At 32.9% G+C, this 19,698-nt stretch overlaps 1 protein-coding gene across 3 annotated transcripts; it reads left to right on the forward strand.

Annotated features, from left to right (window-relative positions):
* The first annotated feature begins 242 nt into the window (after nt 1-242).
* Nucleotides 243-15,733, forward strand: LOC140815117 (protein CHROMATIN REMODELING 25-like). 3 transcript variants are annotated; one of them, XM_073174230.1, is made up of 22 exons: nt 243-1,998; nt 2,359-2,413; nt 7,916-8,293; nt 8,680-8,766; nt 8,880-9,120; nt 9,183-9,308; nt 9,403-9,459; nt 9,540-9,626; nt 9,719-9,814; nt 10,024-10,074; nt 10,760-10,834; nt 10,940-11,026; nt 12,032-12,123; nt 12,203-12,335; nt 13,346-13,465; nt 13,546-13,659; nt 13,779-13,862; nt 13,929-14,000; nt 14,085-14,143; nt 14,649-14,805; nt 14,889-14,987; nt 15,065-15,732. In XM_073174230.1, exons 3-22 carry the CDS (start codon nt 7,992-7,994, stop codon nt 15,425-15,427), a joined length of 2,502 nt encoding a protein of 833 aa, XP_073030331.1. In that variant the 5' UTR covers nt 243-1,998; nt 2,359-2,413; nt 7,916-7,991; the 3' UTR covers nt 15,428-15,732. The 3 variants fall into 3 exon arrangements, with proteins under 3 accessions (XP_073030331.1, XP_073030330.1, XP_073030329.1); XM_073174229.1 differs by lacking the exons at nt 243-1,998; nt 2,359-2,413 and adding an exon at nt 6,995-7,207 and having other exon boundaries at nt 14,727-14,805; nt 15,065-15,733; XM_073174228.1 differs by lacking the exons at nt 243-1,998; nt 2,359-2,413 and adding an exon at nt 6,996-7,207 and having other exon boundaries at nt 15,065-15,733.
* Nucleotides 15,734-19,698: the final 3,965 nt, after the last annotated feature.

Raw genomic sequence — 19,698 nt, forward strand, 5'->3', positions numbered from 1 at the left:
ATATTTTCACCAAATATATAATGTATTGAACATTTGTCATTGAATCAATGAAAAGTATATTTTAGCAATGACAAAAAAATTCAATCCTTGACACTTAAAAATTAAAAAATATAAACTAAATATATTAGAATTGAAAACTATAAAATCTAACTCAATACAATTCAAATGGAATGAAAAAGTGTAATTTTATACCATTCTATTGAAATTGGCAAATACACGACTAATGATGAAATAGATTATTTCTGTAGATTTTATAAAACATTAAAGGACAATGAGTAATGGTGAAAATAAAACTAAAAACACAACAAAATATAATAAATGCAATCAAGTAGACCTCGAATCCAAATTGAAACCATCACATGGTTCAAAAAATACACCACCATATCTACTCACGATATTTATTCGGTGTGAAGACCCTAAATTTAATTATTATTTCACGTAATTAAATGGCATTAACAAATAGCAATGTCAGCAAATTTGATCGCTTGTAAATATTGAAGGTACTGAGTGTAGTTATGGAAGTTTAAGCTTTGGACATCTCCCCAACTTATTAATCGCAGTTCCTCCATTGAATCATGGGAGGATATCAAAGTTAACGACACAAGTTTTTTGCCATGTGATGCAAATAAATGAATCGATTAAGAGAAGCAGATAACATCATCTTTACTGCTTCTCCAATTAAAATTTCACATTGTAAATTCACAACGTAATAGAGACAGTGATTCGGCAGTTTAAAGAATAACAAACTTATCCGCTTCAGCCGACGGAAATGAAATTTCAACTTTCTGTTGAAATAGTAAAAACCCCAGAGTGCAGTAGATGAAGTATCCTACGACTAACATGAAAAACTTGAGAAAAGAAAAACACAACATCAGCAAGAAGACCGAACAACACACAAATTTCATATACACCACAACATATTGACTTTTGAATAAAATCAGACAGCATACCTCATATAATCTAGGAATTGATTGATCCAAGAACATAAACAATGGCCAAGCGTCGTATACCTAAACTAACACTCCAATACATGAATTCATCTTCCCCAGATTAATGAACTCTGTGGACAGAGAAGTTCAGCAGATAGGCTTAAACATCGTCAATTTTTCACGAAACCCGCGGTTAATAATTGAAACACTACTTACAATCAATATTATGGATAAAACAATAAAAAGGAGATTTGGTTTATTCGCGTACCTGCATCCATTTTGCGGTGTGAGTGAGAACCTCCCTGTCAATGATAATTTGGTGTTAGAAACCCAAAATGATTGAATTCACCGAAACCCAAATTCTGAAATCTGTATTTGGAGACGTTAATTCATGAATAAATCTACACAGAACACGATGAATATTGACTGATTGTTTGTGGAATTCGTTGTCATGTTCTGTGTCTCTTTAAGTACTGCGGAAGAGGAAGCAACAACCCTGATAGATTTGCGGGTGATCTGTTCAGAAAATCCGCTATCTGGATTTTATGTTTTGAAAGCAACGATACATAGTATTTGAGAGATCTGGTTTTCTGTTTTAAGAGGAGCCGATGTGTGCGTTGGATTTGAGAGGAGAATGAGAAGAACGTGGGGTAGAAATTAAAAGGAGATGTTTTCTGTTTTAAGAGGAGCCGATGTAGGCGTTGGTTTTGAGAGGAGAATGAGAGGAACGTGGGGGAGGGAATAAAAGGAGATGGAGGGGCATTTTTGGGAAAATGAAAAACAGACGAAGACACGAAAGCAGTTTCTATATGGGACTCAACTTTACTAATAGTAAAAGATATTTAAACAATCAAATCAACAAGAAAAATTATATTAGGGAAATAATTAACTATATTAATCGAAAAACTTGGAAAACATTATTTCTCTTCAATGATGATGATATACTATGTCTTCAATACAATGTTATTGACCCTGCTTGTTTTTCACATCTACTGGTGGATCCTCATTTGGTCAATGATCACTCGACAGCTGAAAAAGAAAGGAAAAGTCGGGGAAGATATACGATCAGGTAAGCGTTGATTCAAACATGTATTTAATAATTCACTCGCCTGCAAATTGAATGTGAGTTTTCCCTTCGTCTCAATGCTTGTGAATTTTCAAATCCTGTTAAAATGTTAGTTCCCGTTTACAGATGACGATTTGTCACTCAGTTGGGTTGACCCTTCAAGTATCTTTAGAGTATAATGACTTGGGTCTTGCGTGTCAGTCGCACTAGCTCTATGCATTCGACTGTTAGAAATTGTTCGTATATCTTGATTTTTTGTTCGTATACCTACCCGATTCCAAGTGTGTAGCCGTGAGTTCTTGTTTGTTCTTTAGATAAAGATTATTCATTAAGATCTACTAATACTGGTATATCCTTGCACAGATTCAGAAGATGAGGACTAGTTGGAATCAGACTCGAAGACAAATGTGTCTGCTTGGTAAAGTTTACTACATATCTTGCAGTTCTGTTCTTATGATTTATTGGTTAAATTAAATCAGTAAACTATCCCCATCATATTTATTTGGATACTCAATTCCTTGTATCATTACATTACATAGGTAGCACTTCCTAGTGTTTCAGTTTTCACGTACATGATGTTATCTAGTCCAATGTTTGTCAAATTTTGGTGTTATCTTGATTTTTAGATTGATGGAACGTTCATTCTTTGAACATTTAATTGCTATAGGTGGGATTTTTTTTTGAGTAGGTCTCTTGTGAAACAGTATCAGGAATCGTTATCTGTGAGACGGGTAAACCCTACCGATATTCACAATAAAAAGTAATACTCTTAGCATAAAAAAATAATACTTTTTAGTGGATGACCCAGATAAGAGATCTTATGCCTCACAAGATACGATCCGTGAATCCGGAGAGAGAATTTGTTACAAGTGGGTTTAGAACTATTTTGAACGATTCATTCATCGCATATACTACATTGCGAGGCAAATTTCCACTCAATATATTTCTTACATATTGAGAATTTACACGGCATAAGTATCTGAAATATAAAAAGGCATAAATCAGGTACTAAGAAAATGAATACTTGTTAAATTTTGTATGAATTAAAGCGTTGATTTTTTTTCTCCCTATTTTGGTTGATGTTTTTTCACGTTAAAGCGTTGGATTTTTTTTCCCTATTTTGGTTGATGTTTTTCATACTATATTTTAAGTATATAAATTTTTAGTTACTAAGAAAATGATATTAAATTTATCGATATCCTTTAATATTGATACATACATGAAAATAAAAATGATAAAAATATGCATTGGATTTTAAATAATATGTTTTGAAAAAATCGAGTTTAATATAATAATAAAGATAGTGTGTATCACATGTTGTAACACCTCGTGAGAACATGAAACAGAATAATATAATATACAATTAAATAACTTAGTTAAAAAATAGCACATAAATAATTATGTACAAGTGAACACATTGTGTGATGTCTTTTGGGAAAAACAAAATAATTTTTCAATCACACTTTGTATAGATGTCGTCTTCAAGTGTTTTTAACAAGTTACGACAACACAGTGAAACAACGATGTTTCGTATTTTCGAGTTCTTTAGAAAATTATCTCAAACTTTATCTATGTTTTCCCATATCTTGCTCGCGTATTGTGCAACATCTATTCTTCAATATATAAAAATGTTTTGATCTTGATAGGATTCTTTGAATAGATTCTTACAAGATAAAGAAAATAGCTTTCATTATGAAAAAAATGCTTTTAAATATTAGATATCAAATCTAGAGTTTAAGAAACTCAATATTTTAAAAATACAAAACTCATAATATACATTGTTATTTAAAAGGGAAAAATAATTTTTAGGAATAATGTCTTACGATACAATTCGTCTTTCCTTTCAATCTCTGTTTTTGTGTCGTGCTTGACAAAATAAACACAAAAAAGGCTATGCAAGTTGATTCAACTCCAAGCAACTTCATTTAACCCCTGAATTTGATCATGTAATTAGCTTGAGTGCTGTTAACAGTGTTGATAACATGAGAGCAAACACATTAACCAATTAGCACTAAATAAGAGCATAGCATTAAAAAACCTTAACAGCTAATGAATTAACAAGAAATTCAGAAACATGATGAAAAGAGCTTAAAACTAATCAAACTCGGAGCAAATAAAATAAAATCACTTATCACTATCAGTGTTAGGAGTTTTTTCAGCTTCATCTTTAATGTTATCGCTTTCTCTTGTTCCTAATGGTCCTACTTCTGACGTTTGTGAATAATTGAGTAAAAAGACGTCAAGTTGGCTGCAGAAAGACGGCTTGGATGGGCCGAAATCTGAGTGATCAAGCCTTTGGTTAATACTAAAGTAACTTCATGAATGTCCGATTGAAGACTTTCTACATCAACAGGAGTATGATAGATGTTGTAAATGATTCAGGGCTGAAGTTATATACTTTATCACAATTTTTTTTTTAACTTGCTTGACCTCTCATCACCTTCATTGGGAGAGAGATCGATGTAGAACTCAAGAATAGCCTTGTGGCAATACGGGGTCACGACAGAAACAATAGAAAATATCTCGTGAAGTTTGAGAAAAACCATCAGATTCTGCCTAGCAAAATCAGCGATATCCACATTCTTTTTTCATCAATGAACTTTCGGTTGGCATATACAAACCACTGAGCCAGAAATTTTTCTGTTTAGAACTTTTCGGAGAAGGCTTTGCTCAAGTCATAATCTTCATTATCAATGTTGTCTGAGGTGTCATCAACATCACACTCAACATCTTCACTAGAAGCAGCAGCAAGATCATTATCCTCACTGGATTCTTGAGAGTCGGAGTTGGCGGTGGATGGCGAACTGTCAGAAGACTCATCCCCGTTTTATGCGAATTCCTGCTGCTTTCTACATCAGGTTCATCGTCAGATTCGTCATGAGTAGATACAAAAGGCAATGCCCTTGTCTTTCTTCAGGTTTACCAGAAATTGGGCAAGAGAGATCTCTTCCTCATCGGTAGTTGCGAGTAGGGAGCTATTCAAGTCATCTAGCGCGAGCTGAGTTCTATATCATGCTTCATCAATTACACAAATCTTTATATTGAAGCACTCCAGAAATGATCATAATACTTTGCTGATAAATCTTTCATTTTAAATTGGATCGTCGAGGCTGAATGATTTATTGGTTATCCTCTCAAGCTATGATCATACTCGGTGATTGTCTCACTTTCTTCAATCTTCAAACTTTCAAATTTAGAGGTTAAAAATTTTAACTTCGTTCCTTTTACACTTTCAAATCCTTCATAATATTTTTGAAGGATTTTCCAGGAATCTTAACAAAAACGCAGTTGGTAATCAGAGTAAACATGTTTATACTAATTGATGTGAAGATGACATTTATTGTCTTTGAATTGTAGTTCGAAATTTGGACTTCATCAGTTGTCCATTCATTTATGATTTGATCAGGCTATCACTAACTTCATGATCAACTTTTTTTGATAGAGTCCAACTGTAGACAACTCATTGTCATGCTCTTTCATCTATGTACTTGATATAGAATCTTATTTTACTTTCCAAATAGCGTAGTAGATCCATCAAAGACAGGTGGTCGTAGTGCAGCGTTAGCAAGCGACACATCCATTGAATTTTTACATGTTAAACAAATATAACTAGAATCTCACTTAGTAAAGTCAATATTTGGCTCTGACACCAAGTGAATATTTTTTTAAACATAATAGTAAGAATTGTCTGTATCGGATATAAATGTTGTCTCCGATGTTGTAACATATTGTAAATATCAACGAAATAATATAACATACAAATAAATAACTTAATTAAAAATAGCACAAAGATAATTATGCATAAATGAATACATTTGTACGATATCTCAGGATAAAATTATCACTAGAAAATAAATCGAGTTTACAAAATCAATAATAGTAAATAAACGAAAAACTATATTTCTTTACTAGTCAATGAAGTAAATTACATCATAAGATATCAATAAAAAATAACCAAAACACAAGAATAATAATGCGTGTGACCGAAATTTGGAGTAACAAAACAATTATTCAATAAACACTTTGTACGAGTGTTGGTTTCAGTTGTCTCCAACATGTCACGACAGTGCAGCAAAACAACGATGCTTCGTATTTGCGAGTTCTTCAGAAAATTCTCCCGAGCTTTATATTTGTTCTTTCGTATCTCGCTCGTGTATTGTCTAACAACTATTTTTCAATATACAAAAACTTGTTTTGATCTTGATCTGATTCCTTGAATAGATCCTTACAAGATAAGGAAATTAGCTTTCATTAAAAAACAAACTCTTTTAAATATTAAAAATCAAATCTAGAATATAAAAAACTCAATATTCTAGAAATGCAAAACTCTTATTGCACAATCTTATTTAAAAGAAAAAAAATAATTCTAAGAAATTACGTCTTGCAATATAATTCACGTTTTTTCTCATGTTTCATCTTAATGTTTTTTAGATTTTGAAATAAAAATATTTAATTTTTTCAAATCAACTGACTGATCTAAAGTAAATATAAACTCTATATCGTAAAATGATAGTTCAACATACATTACAGACTTTTTTGGTAGATAAATGTGCTACTTGGTTAGTTTGTTACAGCAGTAGTAATAGACACACACACACACACACACACACATATATATATATATATATATATATATATATATATATTTATATGAATGTTAGCGTATGTTTCTTGTGATACAATTTCATAAATATGTATTTATTAAATTAATTGATGTGACCTATATTTATCATAAAAAATATTAATTTTTTATTAGTTAAGTCGAAGTTGGAGATCTATATCACAAAATTGACTCGTGAGATAATGTTACAAGAGTTTTTATGTATATTTTATTGTAACTATCAATTATTTTTTAAGAACGACGAAAATGTAAATTGAAAAATGATGACTAACAAAAGATTGAGATGAAGAAATAAAATAAAACTATAAATGCAATTATAAAATTATTATTTTTTAAAATTCCGATTGGGGACAAATAAAGCTTTACCGCCAAGCTATGTGAATTTAAAGCTGGCGCGGGGAGAGAGAGAGAACTAGAGATGGAACTTGAAAGCGAATATCTCTCGCACAGCGATTCAGCAGAGTCTGAATCTGAATCTGATTACAATCTCACAGCCGACGCCGACGCCGAAGACGAAGAGAAATCCGTTGTCCGTTCATCCCCTTCACTGGATTGTGAATTGAAGTCGCAAAACGTAGCAGCCCTAGTAAGGTTCGCTGTTATGTTGTATTATTTGTTACGAGTAAAATCAATTTGTTTCAGTTAATTAACTTCGTCGCCTACATATTTGTAGTCTTCTGGGTATAATGTTTCCGGATTCAATTTTCAGTGACTTAGGATACATTAAGGTCTGACCCATATGCGTAATTAATCCAGGGTTTGCATGTGTGATGTGATTTAGGATTGATTCTCGTGTTTCGTTAGCAAAAATGCTTCACAAGTAACCAAGTACCTTTTTGGATGGAATAGGAGTCAGATGGCTATTTTCCGTCTTATGAGAGAGCACGAGTAAGTTGGAACTTGTATTAGTGGCTGATAAAGTGGAAAAATAGAACTGAATATGGGCAATGGTTGTGGTTTTCTGTAAATTATCATGCTAATTTCTTCAATTTGAAATCATGTAGAGCGGCTCCTCCTCTCGATCCAAAGTATTGTAATAGAACTTGAATGGTGGCATACCTAATGGCCACCGAGACCATTCCTTGAGTGTTGTCCATACTCAATAATGATCTTTTAATTGGTTATCTTGCAGATGCATGTGTGTGTATGTGTTTGTGTATCTGAGTTACTTATTCTTACAAGTGAAATTTGGTATGAAATTTTTTTGAAACGTCAGCGACATGCTGGTTTGAGTGTATTAAGTTCCATTGTTATGGGTGATTTAATTCATGTCATACATTGTTAATTGTTATTGCACAGAGGGAACATAGAAGTGAAAAGACAGTCTCTATTTCCTAGAATATATTCGGTGAAAGATGCAGAGGCTTCTTTACGAATGCCTTTTAAGCCTCCCTCTTCCACTGGTTACTCTGACAACAAAGAACTGACACGCAAGCTTTTGGCTCGTAAGAGGTTTGTCCCATGGGGATCTACAAGACCTGTCCTGATTAACATCACTAACAAATTTCATATCCCCATAACTATTGAGAAAGAAGATCTAGAGGAGAGCACATCATTGCCTCCAGGAATTGAGCCTTTGGTGTTATGGCAGCCCGAGATATCCAATGAAAGAGACAGTGACTTGGTTTCTATAATGGTAGATCACATGCTCGTAAAGTATCTTCGTCCCCATCAAAGGTATAGTTGAAAAATATTGCACGCTTTTTGTTAAGTACCTTTAGAATTCCTAGCTAAAAATTCTTGAATTAGTAAATTTAACTGATATTTTTTTCGTTCAATGGTGGGATCTTGACTCTCGATCTTCAATATGTTCTCAAAAAGATCTCATGTTCATTAAAGTTCTGTTTTGCATTTGTTCAATTGGATAGGTAATACTATGATACTCATACTACTGATTTTAATCCTTGTAAATTGTGTACTCTGAATTTTGTCTTTTATGTCTGTGGCTTTCCCCATTATAATTCTTTTTGATATCATCTCAACAAATTGCGTTGACAACGAATTTATCCTGGTGATTTCACTTTTTTACTTGATTGGAAGATGCATTTGATTTTCACTTGCAGAGAAGGGGTGCAGTTCATGTTTGATTGTGTCTCGGGTGTTTCGAGTGATGCCAATATAAATGGGTGCATCTTAGCTGATGATATGGGGTAAAAGTTCTGCAACCCTTGTAATGCTTTTGTTTCCAGCTTTTAAGTGAAAGTAAGTTAGCACATACCCATGCATGTCTTCTCTATTCCAATTTTGCATTTTTACTGTGCAGGTTAGGGAAAACTTTACAGTCAATCACGCTATGTTATACTCTTCTTCATCAAGGATTCAATGGGAAACCAATGGCAAAGAAAGTAATAATTGTAACTCCCACCAGTCTAGTGAGTAACTGGGAAGATGAAATCAGGAAATGGGTTGGGGAGCGAGTAAAGCTTGTTGCTCTATGTGAGAGTACTCGAGAAGATGTCATCAGTGGAATTGACGATTTCACTAATCCTTTCAACCCTTTACAGGTAATTTTTGGTGCATTCTGAATTATTAGAAAGAAGCAACACATCAACAGGCTTTCTAACAGGTATTGATCATCTCTTATGAGACATTTCGAATGCATTCTTCAAAATTCAATCAAAGTGGATCATGTGATCTGCTTATCTGTGATGAAGCTCACAGGCTGAAGAATGATCAAACACTGACCAATCGAGTAAGATGCATCATTTTTCATTTATTGTAGTTTTAGTAGGATGGGTTCATGATAAATGTGTAAATTTGGATACTTTCACAACCTTCTGGACCAGGCATTAGCTGCTTTATCCTGCAAACGCCGCGTTCTATTGTCAGGGACTCCAATACAGGTGAGGAAAAATATAAATTATTTCTCATTAATTTTTTTGTTTTATTTATCAATTGTTCCTTTCTTATTATCAAAACTCAGAATGATCTCGAGGAGTTCTACGCCATGGTTAATTTCACAAATCCTGGAGTCTTGGGCAATGCTGCATATTTTCGACGATATTATGAGGTAGGTACACAGGGTGTTTGGAATTTAGTAGTGGAATATACCCTTTTATGGTTTTTTTCCATAATATTTGGTTTTCCGTGTACGTCCTGAAGATGCCAATTGTGTCCGGCAGAGAGCCCACAGCTACTGAAGAAGAGAAAAGGCTCGGTTCAGAGAGATCTGCAGAGTTAAGTGCCAAAGTAAATCAGGTAACTACATCTCGATATGATTTTTTTCCATTGAAACACAATCTTGTTTAAGTTCCATACTTTCTTTCCTTTGTTTAAGATCTCTCACTGTCAGAACTGAGAAATGGGTTTATACTGACATGTGATATACCAATACCATGTCTTTTTTTTTTTTAAATATATATCATATGGCTTTAATTCCTCACAAATGTTCACTGCTTGGTTTTCAGTTTATACTGCGGAGGACTAATTCTCTTCTATCTAACCACTTACCACCTAAGGTATTTCAGTTTTATCATCCCTTCTTGTTTACAATTGTGTTGTTTATTAATGGAACCACATATCGTCTTCCACCTCTTACTGCAGTTGAACTATTGGAAGCCAAAGGCACTCGTTGCTTAACTATTTTTTTCCTCTGAAAAAATCTGAACTATTTCTGTGATATGTCTGCTAGATTACTAATGCTCATTAGGGTTTACGGACGTTTCTTCCCACCTGCTCTCTTCTTTTTCTCAGTCTGGAAATGTTTATTGAACTATTTCCATTTAGTCCACACTCTTTTTGGAAGGTATATTACATGTCAGTGTAGGAACGAATTCTGTTTCGTGTACGTGATTTCTTTGATTGTTGTTGAGACAAATCTAGCTGATTCATTTACTAACCACATAGGTTATTTTCTTTATGTAGTACCATATTAATAGTGAGAACGCATAACTTTGACTTACCTAATTAGCTCCATTGAATCTCAGCTTCTCTTAGGATCTAATGGAGACACTTTATGAATTTTACTTTTGCTTTAGGCCGACATTGTGAACCTATTCAGTTCCCAAATTAAGTTCTGGCAGTAAGTTCAATATTTCCCATAGAAAGTATTCTGGGTTTGCTGAAAATCCCTTTTTGAAGTAAACATCTTCATCTTGGTGTGTTGGCATGATCATCATTCAAAGTATCTATTTTTCTCTTCAGATGGTTGAAGTAGTGTGCTGCAAGTTGACGACTCTACAAGCTGAGCTCTACAACCATTTTATACATTCAAAAAATGTAATTTTCATTTTCCTTCTATATATTTGCACATGCCAGTGTGCTTAAGCTTATGGTTCTTCCTAACAATGAGATAATTCTAACATTCCAAACTTTTAAGTATAGGTTAAACGAGCTATTTCAGAAGACACAAAACAATCAAAGATCTTAGCTTATATAACAGCTCTCAAGAAGTTATGCAATCACCCAAAGGTATACTGTTATTGGAAGATGGTCTTTTTGAGTTTTTAACTTATTGAGCTTAATCTTTTTTATGGACTGGAAAAGACAAATCCTTGTTGAGCATAAATTTCTTTTGTCACATCAAAAGATGCTCAAGTGTTTCATGAATAACAGAACTTTGTTGATACATCAGTTGCTTTGTGCACTTATATGACTGTATGAAACATGGATTACGCACATTTTGTTTCAAGTGATGCTGCAATTAAAAATCTGAACTCTTGTTTACTACGTTTTTCAGATTGCAATGCGATATCAAAAATATTGTGGTAAAAAAATACACGAGTACACGTCACCGAGGAATGACACTGTTCAGTCATTTGTGTATGTTGATGGTCCAACTTAAAAAAGCATTAACATATTTATTCTCTACTAGTTTTGGATAGCATGTGTCTGCTCTGTTTATAAACGAGACAATTGAACATTTTATATTGTGAGTGGAGGTTATCACTACATTCATATCACTGCAACCGTCCCATTAGAGGTTTATAGCACCAAATTTAACCAAATATCATACAACCAAAATCTCAAGGAAACTCATATGATAGAAGAAAAGGAGCATCTTGATTTGGAGCAGCGGTTTTAATTTGTTACTCATAAAAGTGAGTTTTTCTTCATTTTATGGTGTAGTACTGTGAAATGAGAATCATGCTTCTTGCTTGATATGGTCGATCAGAAGTATTTACGAACTCAGTGGTCTCTAGAACTTATGTTTTATATATCCTTGCATGTTATTCCCGTTGTCTTAAGCACGTAATGGACCAATTACAGAACAAGATTTTGAGCCTTCTTAGTTTTATCACCTACATCTCTTAATCCCTGTAATGAGTGAAAATATTTTGTGAAACATGAAATGCTTCGTTTCATTATATTTTTCTCTGACCATTTGAATTATATCTTCCCTTTTTGTTGTTTGGTTCTTTTTGATGCTGTTATCTTTTTAAACGTTCACTCATTCCAGAAAAAATTAACTTGAAGCTAATATATGACACGATAAAGAGTGGGAGTTCCGGGGCGTCAGGGTTTGAGGACTGTCTGCGTTTCTTTCCAGCAGAAATTTTCTCTGGAAGGTGAATCTTGCCTGTTGTTCAAATTTAATGTTTTATAATTGAACGAAATTTTATGAGTATTTCTACAATGTTCTTTCAGAACTGGATCATGGGCAGGTGGCGATGGGATTTGGGTTGAACTATCAGGAAAAATGAACGTCTTGGCTCGATTACTTGCTCAACTCCGTCAAAGAACAGATGATAGAATTGTCCTAGTTTCAAATTACACACAGGTAACAAATTACAACCTTGGTTAACTAATTGATTCTGCAATTTATTTTATCAACATAACTTCTTGATGCATTTTATTCTTCATCTCTCAGTTGAGGACCATCAAAATCTCAAATGATTTTTCATCTTCAATTTTCCACCAGATATCAGTTGTGGTGCTAACAAATGGAGATCATCATTTTAACCCTTCTTAGATATGTTTATATTTTTATGAAAGATAGCTACTGATCTTCACTATGTAGTCCGAGATTGATAGGGGAGAGCAACTTAAAATATGTTTGGCACAAGTTTTTGCAAACATATAAGTTGTCAAAATAAGTTGTTTGATAGCTTATAAGCTGTTTTTAAAAAAGTTAGGTGATCTCAAATATTTTTTGAAAAGATCTTATTTTAACATTTTATTTATAAAAAATATCCTTATATATTTTCTTAAATTCCCTCTATGTCCTCCACAAATTTTGATAAATTCTTAACCCTAAGAATTTTTTTCATCAAATTAACTTGAACTAATTAAAGATAATATTAAATATATATATTTTTAATTTTTCCAAAGAATACCAATTTTTCTAAATCATAAACATAAAATAGTTTTATTTCTTTAATACATGTTTAACATTTATGATAAAATTCTAAAACTACTTTCACACACACACACACACACAGAGAGAGAGAGAGAGAGAGAGAGAGAGAGAGAGAGAGGTTTAATTTTCTTCGTCTCTGGTTGATGTGTTGGGTTTGTGGTGGAACTTCATTAGACATTGCTCATTGTTTTGTGCTGATACTGAGTTTTAATAGTGCAGGCAGATATGTTTTTGTGTCATAATTTTTTTTATGTAAAGTCTGCATTAAAATGTTTGACACATACGAGCTTAATGTTATTTTGAGTGCATCAATTGACCTCTGGATGCTCAAACCAAATCAAAGATTTTTACAGCTATGGTTTTTACCTACAAACTTTTACACCCGTTAACTCTTTAAGTATACATTATCTTGTTCTGTCATCCTCCCTCAGACATTGGACCTTTTTGCTCAATTATGCCGTGAAAGAAGATATCCTTTTTTAAGGCTCGACGGGTCTACATCAATCAGCAAAAGACAAAAGCTGGTTAATTGTTTCAATGATCCATCAAAGGTAGGTGAATTGTCCTTAAAGCTTTTGGTCATGTAAGGATGCTTTGTTTCAAGGTTGGATCACAAAACTATGTTTCTCAGGATGAGTTTGTATTCCTCTTGAGTAGCAAAGCTGGAGGTTGCGGTCTTAATTTGATTGGTGGAAACCGGCTGGTTCTGTTTGATCCTGATTGGAATCCTGCCAATGATAAACAAGTAAACAGTCATTTTATACTAACGATCATTATTCATAGCCTGCCTTTAGTGATTATAAGATATTACTACCATGTAGAATTTGAAACGAGCTTTATTCTCCAATTCCCTAAACTTTGCAGGCTGCAGCAAGGGTCTGGAGGGATGGGCAGAAGAAGAGAGTCTACATTTATAGATTTTTAAGTGCTGGAACCATAGAAGAGAAGGTTTGATGCAGCAAATTCTTGATGCATTTTCCTTTTCATATATGACTTGTTCAAAAAAAATTGTAGGTATACCAGCGCCAGATGTCGAAAGAAGGGCTTCAGAAAGTGATACAGCAAGAGCACGTGGATTCAGAGAAGGCATGTTTGCCGGTTGGATTTCATTATAAGTTGTATGTAACGTGTCATTGCTCTTATTTCGATGATATGCTTGGCTTATCACAGGGAAATTTGGTATCAACAGAAGATCTACGTGACTTGTTCACCTTTCAGGAGAGTGTGAGGTGTGTGTGTCCTTTTTAAAAGTTCTGTTAATGAAAAAGTTAAACCTGACGCTTATTGAATTCACGTGGGTAGCATTCTTTTTTTTCCCCGATATACATGTGGGTACCATTCTGATTTCATGAATATAATATCTCGTGGATGATAGATTTCCATGAAAATTTAAACAAAATTAAAGCAGAATGATGGCCCTCTACGACATGTTCAACACCTAGCAAATGTCAACATTTAACCATCTGCAAGCCAATTGTTACATCATATCTTGCGTCAAGAGAAAAATCCATTAATGGTTTACTAATATGTCATCTTTGGTACGTAAGTTATATGGGAGAACATTTAGAGGCGATGATGCGAACTGTTGTAACCTTCAAGAAAAACCAAGCACACAACAGACATTTCCTTTTTTTCTTGTTTTACTTTTTTCCACGGCGATTTAAGCAATTATCTTTCCTATAGTTTATTTTGATGAAAAGTTCTTTCCCTCCAACCTATGTTACACCTACATAGCTCAGAAATTCATGAAAAGATGTGCTGCTACCGTTGCAAACAAAATGAGATCGAGTTTGAATATTCAAATGATGGCAGTCAGCCTGAGGACGAGGATATAGGGGGATTTGCAAGCATTGCTGGCTGCTTACATAATTTGAAAAATCATGAGAAACAGGTTAGCGAATGCAATAGCATTGGGTTTTTACTTTTTAGGCGTAACTTTACGCTCTTTTATTTGACAAAATATTCGATCTCAAGGTCGGAACTCCAAAGGAAGAGGATTTAGCTCAATGGGGGCATCATCATGTTCCATCATCTGTACCTGATCGTATATTCCAGGCTTCAGCAGGCGATGATGTGAGAATTTTGTCGTTAGTTATTTGTTCATTTGATTTCCATTTCAAGGAATTGGCATTTGAAAGTACATTTTGCAGGTTTCATTTGTATTTACAAATCAAGTGGATGGGAAACTTGCCCCAATTGAGTCAACCATTAGACCAAAGGCAACGGAGACGGATGGACATACAAACCGAACCAATCTGAGAAAAGCTCTCCCTCAACGAACAATATTGTCATATAAAAACAACAAAACATTGCCATTGATCGTTCCTAGCAGAGATGCTGAGATTGACTCCTTTAATTTGAAGCCTCTGCAAAAGCCATGCTCAAAGTTAATGAGAACTTTAGAAGGTAGAACCCCGGTCAGTCTGCTGCCTAAAATTTCCTTCGATAATGAAATATATTCAAAACGAATATCCCCTGCTCGCTTGATAGACGACGACAACAATTTTGAGTAGATTTGTTTTGGATAATTTTCAACATAGATTCATAATCTCGAATTCCTGTGATATGAGAACATAGTCGTCTTTACAATCCTGTTTCTTTAAGAAACGAAGATGCTTATGAGTTATGATGCTACATTACAGATGGTATTAGAGTAGCCATATTGATTGATAGACGGACAATAATCGGGTTCTGGCTGCGACCAGCATGATCTACATATTTGTATAGAGAATTTCATCTTGTAAATACTTGTTTGTGATATTTGTTATTGTTGGTTTTGTAAACGAAAAATATCATGTGAGTGATACACTATTAGTACACTGTCCCAACTCACAGGGTTAACCAATGCATTTATTGTCTGTTTCCAGTTTAAACGACTGAATTTGAATTCAGAATTCGAAAACAACTATTTTCTTAAGATAAATGAATTTTTTTACGTAGTCAAAATAAAAGGAAACTCGAAGCAATATTATGTTTTTTTCTCAAAACATCACCACGTTCAAAAAATTTCAATAAACTTTAATGTTGAATTTCGTTCTTCTATGCTAGCTGAAACTAATCGGCGATGCTTCTCATTCACACGTATTCCATTTAAGTTACATTTATTGCAATAAAAATCTGCATTACGTTGATGGCCTACAACATTTTTGGTATTTGTTTGAAGTAGGAATCTGGCTTGGGCTGTGAGTTGCTGCGTGAATTCACAGTCCTTGAATTTTAATTTTTTTTTAACCTCCAATTTCTATACATTGATATTAAATTTATTTTTAGTTGGGGGAAATTTTTTTATTATAATTATATCTTGAAGTGATCTGTTCCAAACTTGAGATTTTAATGTTAGACAAAAACTTATGTGAGACGGTCTCACGGGTCGTATTTGTGTGACGAATCTCTTATTTGAGTCATCTATGAAATTTTTTTATTTTTTATGCTAAGAGTATTAATTTTTATTATGAATATGGATAGAGTTGAATCGTCTCACAGATTAAGATCCGTGGGACGGTCTCACATGAGACCCATTCTTAATGTTAATGTTCGGTGCAATACTTCTTCCCATTTAACCGTCTACGTAATCAAAAAAATTTATATAAAATTTAAATTTTTTGGAGATTGTGATGACAATGACCAAGTTCATGCTACCCATAATTCGGAAAGTTGATTGAATAAAGAAATTACATCATCTCCTCGATGTTCTTTTGAATTTGACCAAGTTTTTAACTTTAATTGTAAATACAACAAAAGAGGGGAAAGCCAATAGGTGGCCAGAAACTTATCCATACATTGTTATTCAATTATTAAACAGGGCAAAATGCAAGGTACCCATTATTTAGTTAATTTTTTTTAAAAAAAACCCTCAATAAAAATAAATAGTAGAAAAAATTGTTACAAAATGTAGGAGTAAAAAGACGAAAAAAGATTGTCCATTTAATGGGAGACCAAACATTTTCTTCAAAATTAAGTTATTCATTTTAGTAAATTTGAATCTTGGGAATCATCCAACTGTTTTGAAGCCATTTGACTAATCCAAAGCATTGGATTAACCATGTGAGTTCCACCCATTCAACTCGAATCTTTTTTCACGAATACCCATTTTGTATTCGATTAATTTATAGCCAAAATTGAATGTCCGAGTATAGGTGGATAATGTAGTTTTATTTCACAAGAGATTTTATTACAATATATTACCTCTTTCATTTTGACAAGAAAAAAAAGCACGAAAGATGTAAAATTCACTTAAGAGTAGATTAATTCCTCTTAAAATAAATCGTTCGATTTAATGTGTAATCCAACACGAAGCATCAAGGGGCAGCCGGCTCGAAAATGAAAGTTTTTCGATTTCGTTTCAAAATTCCCACCTAAATTATAATAAAGTTTAGCTTAAAAATATGATGGCAAAACTTGTATGAGACGGTTTCACGGGTCGTATTTTATAAGACAAATATCTTATTTGGGTCATCCATGATAAAATATTACTTTTTATGCTAAAAGTTTTATTTTTTTTATTATGAATATCAGTAGGGTTGATCCGTCTCACATAAACCGTCTCATAAGAAACTTATTGAAATATGATAATGTAACTAAACTTGCATGTGCCACTGGATTTACGTTGTTGCCAGTTTGGCCTAAAGGCAACAAATCTACGCACGATGAGTTGCGGTGTGTGTATCTACGTATGTCTATATTGTATTATTAAATCTTCGTAAAATGACAAATGAGTATGTGTCTAAAATAATTAATTTTATACTATAAAATAATAATAATAATAATAATAAAAATAAATTTTATTTTAAAAAACAAATACTTATTGTTAAATCTTAATTTAAGACTAATTAAGGGGAAAGAATACATCATTGGAGGCAATTAATAATAATAATATAATGTATAAAAATATGGGTAGAGTAATTATTATTGACTTCTTAATTAATTCTTTTCTCTTTTGCTCTACGTGTCCTATCAACTCTATTTATTTATTATCATTATTACTGAACATTAATATTAATTTGAAGTTACTCGAGGTGATATATACTTTATTCAATTTTAGGTAAAATAACCATATTATTTGCATAAAGAAAACGTCAAAATCTAGATCTTAAAAAATGTGCAATAATTTTATGATTCATCTATTTCCATTTCATGGATAAGAGGGAGGCCGAATATATGATGTATAAATTAATTTAACAGTAAGTTATAATATACCAATTATTTTTTAAAATATTTCTCTAATATATTTTAAGCGACATTTGATATTAAATTAATTAATTTTGTGGCGGATTATTTGCTACTTTTTACTAGTCAAATGACTTTTGAATAAGAAATTATGGATCTTGGACCTCTGAACAATGCATTATATATCACAAGGGGTGAAAATGCATCAATTATCAAGGGAAGTTCCTTTCATTTCACCCCTACCTTTTGAAATTTCATCTATATATTATATTTTTTTAGTCAGTGTACATATTTCGTATTGATATCTTACGATATACTATTATAAAATCGATCGATTGTGTTAGGATCAAGCGCTTATCACTAGGCCAAAAGTTATAGTTGTTAGCCAAAACGCAATTTTATTTTTTTATACTTGTGGCAGCGTAGAGTGCGCCTACTTGAGTGCTAATGAGTCGGACTGTTAGGCCCATGAGTCTGAGAATGTGCGTGTCTATCTGCTGGTGATATCTCATATCCCTTAGAAATCAGTCTTACCCTTCCCCTACCGTCGGCCATGTCCCCAGCAAATACAGTATTACTCGTTAAGATTTGATGTCACTCTTTTACGGCCACTTAGCGAACCAGATCAAGCGGCGCAACAGTTTGACGTATGAGAACTTCCTAGGAGGTCACTCATCTCAATACTACTCTCATTCATACATGTTTAATCCAACAAATTGTCATTAGAATTTAAAGAATCCAAAACCATCTTTAGAATGGCTTTGCTTACATTTTAATTGAACTTTTCATGTTACACTATCCATTATTTTATAATCAAGAGGAAAATAATAATAAACATTCACAAGCCTTAGTCAACATGTAGTGAATGAACCTAGTTTAACCATAAAGACATTTTAAATGTACTCACATGCCTTCCAACTGTACTTGTGAAATTTTAATGTTGAGCATAAATTAATTTTTGTTGGTGAAAATAAAAATCCTATATATAAATTTTTAAAAGTTAAATTTGATCATATATATCTTATATTAGAGAAAATTTCAAATTCATTCCAGTAAGTTACCTATTTTTGCTTTTGATAACGTTATTTGTCATACTTTGGTCTCAATTCAATAATTTAGTATATTTTTTCCTTACATTTTGTTTTGGTCTATGTTATATCAGGAGTATTTTTTTTTACGTTTCAATATTATTAGATCATGCGAGTCTTCTCATATTTTTATAGAAATTACGGATCTTCTCATATTTTTATAGAAGATGACATATACGTCGTGGATCTAAAATGTAATATTTGACCATATAATAAAGGGAGAAATACTATAAATGTATCATATAATAACCATCCAAAGACCACGATAATTGAGGTCGTGCATGTTATCTGTGAACAAATTTAAAATTCTCATAAATGTCACTTTAATTCGTAGCAAACTCACACGGGTGAGTATGGGCAACGAAATTAAATTTGTTAAATAAATAAATAGAAAAATTATGCTATCCAAAAACTAAGTTTTTTTTATATTAAATTGATCAACCCTCAAATAATATATAAATGTTGAATATTTCTGCAGTGCACACATACATTATATGACATACTAGTAACCAACCTTCAACTGTACGTGT

Source organism: Primulina eburnea, chromosome 15 (assembly GCF_022965805.1).
Source record: "Primulina eburnea isolate SZY01 chromosome 15, ASM2296580v1, whole genome shotgun sequence".
In the NCBI taxonomy this organism is placed as follows: Eukaryota; Viridiplantae; Streptophyta; class Magnoliopsida; order Lamiales; family Gesneriaceae; genus Primulina; species Primulina eburnea.